The 12,056-nt window shown below is 35.3% G+C and overlaps 1 protein-coding gene across 1 annotated transcript in view; it reads left to right on the top strand.

The window, feature by feature from the left end:
* The first annotated feature begins 490 nt into the window (after nucleotides 1-490).
* The window catches only part of kif14 (kinesin family member 14), a 35,789-nt gene continuing 24,223 nt past the window's right edge, over nucleotides 491-12,056 (top strand). The window contains exons 1-11 of the mRNA XM_079808657.1: nucleotides 491-1,609; nucleotides 4,048-4,302; nucleotides 4,413-4,500; nucleotides 4,594-4,692; nucleotides 4,785-4,837; nucleotides 6,056-6,086; nucleotides 6,186-6,293; nucleotides 6,430-6,546; nucleotides 6,717-6,835; nucleotides 8,564-8,736; nucleotides 8,975-9,122. Coding sequence (XP_079664783.1) covers nucleotides 792-1,609; nucleotides 4,048-4,302; nucleotides 4,413-4,500; nucleotides 4,594-4,692; nucleotides 4,785-4,837; nucleotides 6,056-6,086; nucleotides 6,186-6,293; nucleotides 6,430-6,546; nucleotides 6,717-6,835; nucleotides 8,564-8,736; nucleotides 8,975-9,122 — 2,009 coding nt within the window. The 5' untranslated portion in view covers nucleotides 491-791. The remainder of the gene's footprint in view (nucleotides 1,610-4,047; nucleotides 4,303-4,412; nucleotides 4,501-4,593; nucleotides 4,693-4,784; nucleotides 4,838-6,055; nucleotides 6,087-6,185; nucleotides 6,294-6,429; nucleotides 6,547-6,716; nucleotides 6,836-8,563; nucleotides 8,737-8,974; nucleotides 9,123-12,056) is intronic.

Here is a 12,056-nt window from a genome sequence, read left to right as displayed (position 1 = left end):
GTTAAATTTAAAATGGCGTCTAGCCTGACTAAAGTCTATATGATATAAGTAATTTGATATAAAATAAAATTAGGATTAAAAACTATTATTGTCATCTTCTGTTATTGTTTAAATCAGCATAAACTTAACATTGTAAAATAAATATTAATCTAATGTCGAAATATATTAAATAATTTTTCACTTTAAATGGTGGGAAAATGCTTTATTGTGACAATATCACAAGAAATGTATCAATATTAATACAAACGGGCTTTATTTGACTACGCTTTTTCTTTTCATTTAACCGCCCAGTTCTCAGGCTTGGAGAGATTCAGATTCAACCGTATAACTCTATAGAGACACTGCCATCTGTTGGTGGGTGGCTGTTACTGCGTGCACTTGCGTCACTCTGAGCTGACCAATCACAGCACGCCTACTGTTTTTGAAATAGGGCGGCGGTATGGCGGAGCGTAGAGACAGTGAACTGTTGTTATAATTGACGCTTTGAGGCGGAGTACAGTCAGTTACTTTCTCAACATCAAAACGGAAGTAAACGGGAAGAAGAAATGCCTGCGATTTTAATCCGTTCACAAAATAACGTTTAATGTACAAAACGACTGTTTAATGACAGGATATCGACACTTGCAGGTCAGTTTTAGTTATGTGTTTACGTAAATATGTATTTTAAAATAATTTTACAGGTTATTCACCTCGTTATTATAAAACAATGAAGACATTTGTGGACTGAAGTATATGTGGAACAATCTTAAAACAATTTTATACTCAAGTGTTGTGTTTGGACCCATACAATTATGGATGGATCAAAAGAAGGAGAGAATACATCATCTTTTAATAAAACAAAAGAAGTGAACAGGACTTATGTGATCTCAGCAGTCACAAAATGTGGAGAAAGCAGATTTAAAACACCATCTTCTGGTGCCAGACTCACTCTACAGAGAAAACCCAGCAAACCCCATGTAAACCACCATGAAGAAACCACACAAGAGAACCAAAGAGAAGAAAAACGCCTGACCCTTCAGCGCCGGACTAGAACAGGGTCCATGAACAGAACCAAAGTCCTGACCGAACCAAATCCAGCACCATCTTCAGCAAAAGACTCCCATGCAACCATTAAAACACCTGGGAAAACCTCATGGGGTACTCAGAAAACAAGCTCTGAGAAGGTCAGTGCCACCCATGATGAGGGTAAAACCATTTCAACACCTACAAGAAGAACCCAGTTTGAGAAATTAAGTGTCAAGAGAGACGTCTTTGAGAGGTTAGCTGGTAAAGATGCATCAAGACCCACATCTACAAAGAGCACAACTGCTGGTAGACAGAAGCCACCACTGATGAGCACTGAAAGTGGCAGATCAACCGGTGAGAAGGTTCTGATTGGTGGTTTAAATAGGCACATGACACCCACATCACATTCAGCACAGGTGAGGAGACCTACAACCCTAATGAGCTCCACAGCTCATGGAGGAGCGAGAGTTTGTAGAGCCACTGCTGCTGAAGGAGATGTTCCTCTTGAAGCTGTGAGCAGAACAAGTGCTCTACAACCTCAAGAACTGAAGATGGAGGACAGTGCGGTCACTGTTGCCGTTCGAGTAAGACCTTTCAGTTCAAGGTATGGAATGGTGTGTTTTTAAACGTTTATTTTGGCGGCATGTTGTTCTGAGGCCATTTTTAGTAGGCTGCACAAATGTGTTACTTTAAAAATCATAAAAAGGTGACTTTGGCCTGTCTATCCGACTCTAAAATAATCAAAGTCACAGATCACAAAAAATCACAAAAATGTTCAATTTATTTTAATTACAACAAACATAATATGGTCCAATGTTTTTATGTTATTTCATGCAACCCTTTTACAGCATGCTTTGCCCCCTGTTAAAAAATGTGACATTTCATAAAGTTGTGGCACCCAGGAAAATATATTATTATACCCATACCCATGCTCAAACAAATTGGAAAGACAAGCATGTGATCTCATTTCTTTTTCGTTATTTTTTACACATATTGTCATTTTGACAGCATTCGCCAACCATTCACTTTGTTATTAAATTTATTAAAAGATTAAAAAAAATTGAGCAAAAAAACTAATTCAAGATTTTTTGTTGAAATTATATTTGGGAAATTAATTAATTGTCAGTAATTAAAATATAGGGATGCACGATATAAGGGATGCACAAAATATATCGGCCGATCCACCATTTCGGAATCGGCCAATATGTTATTTTTTTTATGTTAGAAAGATAAGAAAATTTGGCCAATTCATTAAAGGGGTTGTCACCTTGGGTATTTAAAGGGATAGTTCACCCAAAAATGAAAATTCTGTCATAAATATGTTGTTCGACACCCGTAACTTCTGAACACAAATTAAGATATTTTTGTTGAAATCTGATGGTCAGAAAGGCCTCCATTGGCAACAATGACATGTCCTCTCTCAAGACCCATAAAAGGTACTACAGTGGTTCTACAATAACTTTATGAAGCGACGAGAATAGTTTTTGTGCGCAAAATAAAAACCCTAAATAACGACTTCTATAGTGATGACCAATTTCAAAACACTGCATAATGAAGCTTCGAAGCGTTATGAATCAGCGAGTCGAATCATGATTCGGATCGTGTGTCAAACTGCTGAAATCACGTGACTTTGGCGATCCAAACCGCTGAATCGACTCACTGATTCATAACGCTTCGAAGCTTCATGATGCACTGTTTTGAAATCGGTCATCACTATATAAGTCGTTATTTGGGGTTTTTTTGTGCACAAAAACTATTCTCGTCACTTCATAAAGTTATTGTAGAACCACTGTAGTGAGATGGACTTTGTAACGACGTCTTTAGTACCTTTTATGGGTCTTGAGAGTGTAAAGTGCATTGTGCCAATGGAGGCCTTTCTGAGCCATCGGATTTACACTAAAATATCTTCATTTGTGTTCCGAAGATGAACGGAGGTCTTACGGGTGTCCAACGACATGAGGGTAAGTAATTAATGATAGAATTTTCATTTTTAGGTGAACTAACCCTTTTAAAGCCGATAAATAATGGATTATTTCCTTCAGCGGAGACACTTCAGATGCGCACTGTTCGCCATGATGGTTTTGAGTTGCTTGAAATATGATTGAAATCGCTTCAAAAAGGAAAATACACTTAAGTGCAGCGCAAGACTGTCATAGGCTACATAAAATTATAATGACACAACATTACAATTTTGTACTTGCGACATGGGCAAACAGTCTCTCAAAAATTATATAAAAATTTGGATTTCACATTTATCGATAGATTTACCAATTTATCGGTTATCGGCTTTCAAATATAAAGAATTATTGGTTGTCTGTATCAGCTAAATTTTTCATATAGGTGCATCCTATTCTCGCTAACTCCTACTGAGTTTATTTAATTAATAGTAATGTATACTTATTTAATATTATTGCAAGAAAATTCTAAATAGTTTAGTATTTAGTTTGACCTGAATATTTTAGAATAATAATTAGGGCTGTCAACCGATTAATTGCATACAAAATAAAAGTTTGTTTACATAATATGTGCATGTACTGTGTATTATTATTATTATTATTATTATTATGTTGTATATAAATACACACACATGCATGTGTATATATTTAAGAAATTTCTTATATATAAAATATTTATATTATATATATAAAATAATATAAATATATATATTTTATTTAAATGTAGTATTTTTTATTATTCTAAAAACTATAATTTATTATTTTATAAATTTATATTAAATGTATATATTTATATATAAATAAAAAAATCTTAAATGTATACATGCTTGTGCGTGTATATTTTATAGGTACATAATAATTAATATACACAGTACACACACATTATTTAAACAGAAACTTTTATTTTGCCAATTAATCGTTTGACAGCACTAATAATAATGTAAACTATTACAATAATATAATACAACAATCTATATAAGATTGTATAATATAATATTCTATTATATAATTACATTAATAATATATTATTTTAGTGGAAAATGGCACATATTTGTACTTAAAGTTACACCATTTTTTGTGTCCCCAGGGAGAAGAATGAGAGAGCCCGTCAGGTGATCTTCATGGACAACCAAGAAACTTTAGTGCAACATCCAGATACTAAACAAAGCTACACATTTACCTTTGACTTCTCTTTTTGCTCTATCAATGAATCGGATGCAAGTTTTGCCAGTCAGCAGATGGTTTATGAAAAACTGGCTCGGCCCTTGCTTGAAAGAGCTTTTGAGGGCTTTAACACGTGTCTTTTTGCCTACGGCCAAACAGGTTCTGGAAAGTCTTACACGTAAGTGATGTTTCTCTTTTTTGATAAATATTTAATAAAACATTTAAAGGAAAAAACGCAAACTATTTACATGAATATAATATTTAAGTGTGATTTTGGTTGTTTTACAGTATGATGGGTTTTGGTGAAGAGGCTGGAGTTATTCCCAGATTCTGTGAGGAGCTTTTATCAAGATTGTCCAGAACTGAAACCAAAGAGGTTACTGTCCCATAGAATGATTATTTATGTATGGATGAATTATAAATATAGTGTGTTTTAACCTTTCTAAAAGCAAGTTTATTTATTTTAAAGATCGCTTGCCATCTGGAGATGAGCTATTTTGAGGTGTACAATGAGAAAATCCATGATTTGCTGGTGGCAAAGGATGAACATAACCAGAAGAAAATGCCTGTGAGTAAAACTATAAAACTCATTAAATGCTACAAATGTCATGTTTTTGTCCCCCCTAGTTTATCAGTTATTTCTTTTTTTGTCTTTTCCAGTTGCGTGTCAGAGAACATCCTGTTCACGGGCCTTATGTTGCAGACCTATCCACGTAAGCAAACATTTAAACAAAACGCCACGGTTACTAATATGCTCATGGAAAACCTGAGAATTGTTTTATTGTTTTTATTTAGTTGTCTCTTAGTTAGTTTTATTTGGTTTGGTTTTGTTTGTTTTTTATTTTTAATTTGTTGTGTGTGTTTTTGTTTTTGTTTGTATTCGGTTGTTTTTGTTTTGGTGTTATTGTTTTGGTTTGTATTTGGTTTTTGATCTTTTGTTGTGTTGTATTTTTGTTTTGTTTTTATTTTGTTATTTTGTTGTGTTATTGTTTTGGTTTTTGTTCTTTTGTTGTGTTGTTGTTTTTATTTAGTTATTTTAATGCATTATATATTTGGTTGGTTTTGATTAGTTTCTGGGGGGTGTTCCAGAAAGCAGTTTATGTGGCATACCCGGGTATGTTTAAGAGTAAGTAAGCGGATAACCTCAACTTTCGCTTCCAAAAACGGAGGTGACTTTCAGGGTATGTAAGTAGCCATAGCAACTCACTCTCTGAACAGGAGCAGGTTATGTTCCAGGGTTAGTTTGCTTAAGAGGTATTCCAATGTGTGTGTTATATAATTAATATATTTAAATTAATATAACTAAATGGGTTATATAGTTACAATTGTAATATACAATATTATATATTCATTCTAAAGCACTATTATAACAAGGTAATGTTTAAATTATCATTCAATTCAAATATATGTATTATTTATTTTGCCATCTCACACATGGATCTGCATTCAATTAATTAGCATCAAACAAACAATATAATCCTTATTCTTGGTGAATAAATATTACTTATTAGACAAAGATATTGAAAAAATGATTGCACAACCACCAAATAGGTGGCAATGTGCACTAAGTAGGATATGTAAATCGGCATTAAACAAAAGAAGAAGAGGAAGGAGAATGGCGCACTTTTTCTTAGCGTCTGTTTCCATGGTGAATCATTGATTCGTTGCTCTGTTGAGGTTGTCTTGTCTGTTCACGGTTAAGATACTCTGAGTTGTCTGAACTTACTCACAGGCGCGTTTTTAGAACCAGCATACCTCGAGTAAGCAAGGTTTGGGTTAATCAACCGAGAGTTCAAGGTATATATGGCGGTAGGTTAACCTTGCTTGCTGGAATACCCCCCTGTTCTGTTATTTTGAAGCATTATTGTTTTGGTATGGATTCGGTTTGTTTTGTTTAGTTTTATATCACTAAACTCTCTGTTCTCTTTCAGGAATGTAGTCACGTCCTATGCTGATATTCAGGTAATGTACATGCATGTCTGTTAACTTATATATCCAAAGCCCATTTTTTTTTTAATGTTCATCTGTACAATAACATTTTTCACTCCGTCATCTTCACAGACTTGGCTTGAACTCGGTAACAAACAGAGAGCCACGGCCGCCACCGGCATGAACGATAAAAGCTCCAGATCGCACTCCGTTTTCACTCTGGTCATGACGCAAACTAAAGTAAGACCTTTAGATTTATTTGGTTACATTTGCCTTATTGAAGTGAGCTGCTACTTTTACTTCAACCAACAAATGAATAGTTTATTAATGCTTGTGTGATGGTTATATTCATATGATGTTGTTTGCATGCGCACAGACTGAGTTTGTGGACGAAGAGGAGCACGATCACTACATCACCAGCCGGATAAACCTGGTAGATTTGGCAGGAAGTGAGCGCTGTAATTCAGCCCAGACCAGTGGAGACCGGCTCAGGGTAATCCAGCATCTAATAGCTCTGTTTATTCGGTGTCATGATTACCCATAATGCATTCTGCTGCCTACTGGTCTGTACATGATAATAGGGGAATATAGATGTGTTCTGACAATGGTTGGATTACAACATATTCTGACATATTTTTATGTGAATTTATTTCTTTATCCCAGGAGGGAGCAAGTATCAACAAGTCTCTGCTCACGCTGGGAAAGGTGATCTCGTCGCTCTCAGAACAGGCTCAGAGCAGAAAGAAAGTGTTCATCCCATACAGAGAGTCAGTGCTCACATGGTGAGAAACCTTTGCTAAAAAATAACATAAAACAGCATTTGCAGATTTTACAATGTACTGCATTTTCACAGTCATTATGTCAGTGTATTTTTTTATTTGTATTATTAGGGGTCACGCACCTAAGGTGCTTGGGCACCTATTTTATCCATTCCCGTATTCTTCTTCTTCTTCCGCCATTGAAGTCTATGGCAGCCCGTTTGCGGGAAAGTTATGAAATTTGGCACACAGATAGAGGACTGGCCCAACATTAACCAAGTCTCTAACTCAATCCCTGTAGCGCCACCACCTGTCCAAAGTTTGACTCATATTTTTGCTAAGAAATTTTTGCTAGAAACAAAATTCGTCATGAAAATTTTCCCGCCATTTTTAATTAACCGAGAAACCTACTTTTGCGAACTCCTCCTAGGCCGTTGCTCCAATTTTCAAAAAAAATTTAACCAGATCATCTTCATACCATGCTGACCAAAAGTTAAAGAATTCAAGTTGATTCGTCAAATCGTTTCCGATAAACGCGCAAACAAATTTTACGTAGCGGTTGCGATAATACACTTAAGGCTATATCTCCGCAACGCTTTATCGTATTCAAACCAAACTTGGTACATGTCACAAGCATGACCTGAGGCAACCTGCAGCGTTTCGGTGCAGCGCCACCTACTGGTCCGGAGATACGTTGTGGTTGACTTTTCATGGGAGCAACTTTTTTTGTCTCCTGAATCCTTGCCGAGTCCAACGATACCAGACTTGCCAGGTTTCGGGCCTATGGTTTGTGCAGCGTTGCAATTTAGCGCTTAAAAATCGTTAGCTGATATCTTCGAAACCGCTAGTCTGATCGAGACGAAACCAGCGTCAGAAGTTCGGAAACATACGTCGATAGCCATGAATTAATGCCCAAATGTCAAAATATTGAGGGGTAGTAAAATCCAATCAAAGTCAGGTGTCAGTCATTTTTTACATGTTTTTTCATATAAATGTCTATAACTCCAAAACAAAATTAGATATTTTCACCAAAATTGATTTTTCACACACACATGTATGGGCTCACTCCGAGGACACCTAAAAAAATTGTAACCCTCCCAGCCATGTTGGCATGTCTTGGCTTATTTGCACTTGGCCCTGGTATTGCTGCTTGCAGCTATATTTATTATTATTATTATTTTCCCTTCTTTATCAGACCTAAATAATTGATGTATGTGTGTACATGTTGTTGGCATTATTGGTTAATATAATTCAATTACACCAATGTGGTGTATTACCCAGCATTACCCCTTTGACAATGATTTCCCAGCAAAAGTGGAACATAATTTCAGAACTGTAAAATAAAAATAATAGTGATCAAATATAATTCAAAAGTAATTTCAGAATATAATAATTAAAAATGTTATTATATACATTTTCTATCAATTTTACATATTTTTTTGAAATATATTGTATCACACCAGTGTGATCTCTGTTTACTCAGCAAAAGTGGAAAATAATTTCAGAAGTGCAGACCATTACATAAAAAAATTAAATAATACTCTAGTTTATACATTGGAAGTGAAATTCTAAATATTTTGATGAAAGATTATGAAAACAAATGGGCACTGATGAATTGTGCACAGTAAGACCAGCGACTTATCAAATTTAAGCGTGGGGCTTCATTTTCATTAAATGTAAAATCTGTCATAACATTCAGGATGTATTGATGTCAAAAGCAGCAGAAGTGCTTCAGCTCCCTCTTGTGTTCAGGTTACTCAAGGAAAGCCTCGGTGGGAACTCCAAGACAGCCATGATCGCCACCCTGAGCCCTGCGGCCAGTAACATGGATGAGACCCTGTGCACGCTGCGTTACGCCCATCAGGCCCGCATGATCATTAACATAGCCAAAGTCAACGAGGACACCAACGCCAAACTGATCCGAGGTCAGTCACCTGTGTTTAACTGTTACATGTTCGTGTTTATGCTGCTCCATCAGCTGTCATGTAGTGAGAAACACACTGCACAGCTTTCCTCTAGAGGGCAGTAATTCATTATTGTGACGGCCTCAGTGATTTGTGTTCTATACAGCCACTGACAGGAATTAAAATGTCCTTTTTGTAGATAAAATGCAAGATAAAATGTAGATCATTTGAATGTATGTGACATAACCTGTGTGTCCAGAGCTGAAAGCAGAGGTGGAGAAGCTCCGTTCGGCTCAGATGAGTGCTCAGGGCATCCAGCCAGAGAAAATGAGACTGTTTCAGCAAGAGATTGCCACTCTTAAGACTAAACTCTGTCAACAGGAGCACGAAATGGCTGAGGCTCACAGGTGCGTGGATGTAAACTACAAAACTCAGTGTTATTAAATAAATTCACAACCTATTTTATTTCCAAACCATTTATTTAAGGAGAAATATCTAGTTGGGAGAGACATGAACTGATTGTAATGTTGAATGCGGGACTTACCAGAATGGAGTAGAAATATTTATTATTTATTTTTACATTTTATTTTATATTGTGTTCAGCTTATTGACTATAATTGACATACACCATTTAAAACCAAGTGCACAAAAATTATTTTTACTACTGTTATTAAAATGTAAATACAATAATATCAATACATTTATTATAAAATAATATAATTATAAAATAATTATTTAATTGATGTGATTTTATATAAATATAACTAAAAATTATATAAGTGTGATTATTTTATAAATCAAACATTATATAAGTTATATTCAGCAAGGATGTATTACATTAATCAAAAGGGACCTTAAAGGTCCCATGGCATGGCATTTTTCTATTATTTTATAGTGTTTCCTGAGGTGTACTTATATTGTTAGTATGATTTTTACATCATAAAATATCATAATTTAGAAATAAAAGGCATTTTGTCTATACTGCTGTTTGCCCTGTGGCTGACTGCCCTGTTTCAAGAGGCGTGTCTGCTGTGAGACTTCAGTAAAAACGCCCACTGTTGTGATTGGCTGACATCTTTGCATTTGAAATGAGCGGAGGGGGCGTGGTTTAACGAGGTCTACGACGCACAGGCTGCTGCCAGAGAGACGGATGGACCTTAGTTCACTTCTCATCAGTTCTCTCAGCATGTCTCAGTTCAGGGTGAACTGTTGTAGTTACTAGAATATACTTCAGGTTATTAGTTTATTTCTAGTCGGAGGGACTGTCACTCATGTCAGCAAGTTAGTAACTTTAGTAAATTATGGATCAGCGCTGACTCGAGACGCGAACCGTTTAGAACGATTCAGTCCGATTTGGTGAACTGATTCGGTTCACTAAAAAGAACCGATTCAAAAGAATGATTCGTTCGCGAACCGGACATCACGGAGACGGAGCGATTGCTAACAAAGTTATTTATAGTAACTACTGAGTAGTGAAAGCGCTGTCTGTCAGCGCGAGTTTATTGTGTTTGTATCTGAGAGTTCTGAATAAACACGAGTCCCAGTCACGCCGAGTCCGTCTTCATCATTATTCTACCAACTTTGTAACACATGCAATGTACCATTACAGCGAGATGAACGAGTTAGTAAGTTTGATTAAAGCATTATTTCTAGATATGTTCCAATCATATGAATAGCGTCAGTGACGCGCATTGAGTAACTTACACTGCGCAAACAAAGACACAACAGCAGTAATCGAATGTAATCCAGTTTATTGTGGGGAAAGCTGGCTAGCCTAGCCGGATACCCTCACGCTTACCCCCCGTCTGCTTAATCTCGCGCCGCATTTGGTGCCTCCGCTGTGGGCCAGATGCAGTACTGGGGGTCGGGGATGTTGAAGGCCGAGCTTCGGCGTGCTTATCTCTAAAGATGTGGCTCTGCCGATGTTGAGCAGAAAATCCCGACTGTATGCATCTTAGGGCTAAGGATTACTTCTCTGAGGGAAATGTGGAGTTTCTGCTCGAGGGCGCCCTCTGGCTTCCAGTGTGAATGAAGGTTTGGAGACAAATATGAAAAATAATACTTCTCTCTAAATAAATGTATATGAACCCATATGTTTTTCTCCAATGTACAGTTTTTCCCCCACAGTGGATGCATAAGAGGCTCATATTTCATATTAAATACATAGACTTTAAGAAATTTATATCACAGATAAAAAGCACAGAATTTCTTAAATTTTTTATTTTATTTTTTACAATAAATCTTTAGACCTTTCTAATGATTTTTAGTCATAGGCTGTCTGCATATTAACAGGTAACCCAGCAGGTTTTTTTTGTAAAATAAGTTTTCTGTAAAATATAAATGTTATTTTATTAGTATTATTATTATATTGTTATATTTATTCTTAAATACTCTATTTTTATTTTTTTAATAATTAAAATGTTATTGTAATAGTAATATTTCTAATTTTGTTAACTATTTGTATTTATTGAATATAATCATTATTATTAGTCTCGTTAATATATAAACATTAATATATAAAATGTTATATGCATACACTTTTCATTTGTAAAAAATAAAATAAAAAAATAAATTGCATTTTAACCAGAATAATCGCAATTAAGTTTATCCTATCTCCCTAGAGCATCCCCTGTTCAATCTCTATTAGGCTATTAATATGCTGTTTTGTAATCTATTCTATTTGAGGGCAAGTTTGTTTTAGCCTATTTTCATTTTGGGCCTAAGGTTTACTAATGTCATTGCTTTTTTTATTATTTCTTTGATTTAAATAATTTTGGTAATGCGTCGTATAGGTCTTAAATTTCAATCTTTATGGTCTTAAAATGTCTTAAAAAGGTCTTAAATTTGACTTTCTGAAACCTGCAAGAACCCTGTATAAAGTAGTTAAAATAATTGTTGTAATATGAAACATAACACCGCCCACTAGGGGAGGAGCCCGCTCGATTAATTTAGAGTACCGTTTTCATGGTAACACAATGTCCAATTTCAAAACGTTTTTTACAGGATGAATTTTGAGTTTGTAAGCTTTCAAATGATACCTAATTTATGATAATTACTTAAAGATATGATACGAAGAAAAGGCGATCAAAAAAAGACCCTGTGGGACGGTGACAGTTAAGGTTAAAGACATTTTATAATGTTACAAAATATTTTTTATTTCAAATAAATGCTGTGGACTTTATTCATCAAAGAATCCTGAAAATTGTAGAAAAGATATTGAGCAACTGTTTTCAACATCAGCATCTTAGAATGATTTCTGAAGGATCATGTGGCACTGAAGACTGAAGTAATGATGCTGAAAGTTCATCTTTGACTTCACAGGAATAAAATGCATTTGAAAT

Source organism: Gobio gobio (assembly GCF_949357685.1).
Source record: "Gobio gobio genome assembly, chromosome: 24".
Taxonomy (NCBI): domain Eukaryota; kingdom Metazoa; phylum Chordata; class Actinopteri; order Cypriniformes; family Gobionidae; genus Gobio; species Gobio gobio.
Note: the sequence above shows the minus strand (reverse complement) of the source record. Positions and strands in the feature narration are given on the sequence as shown.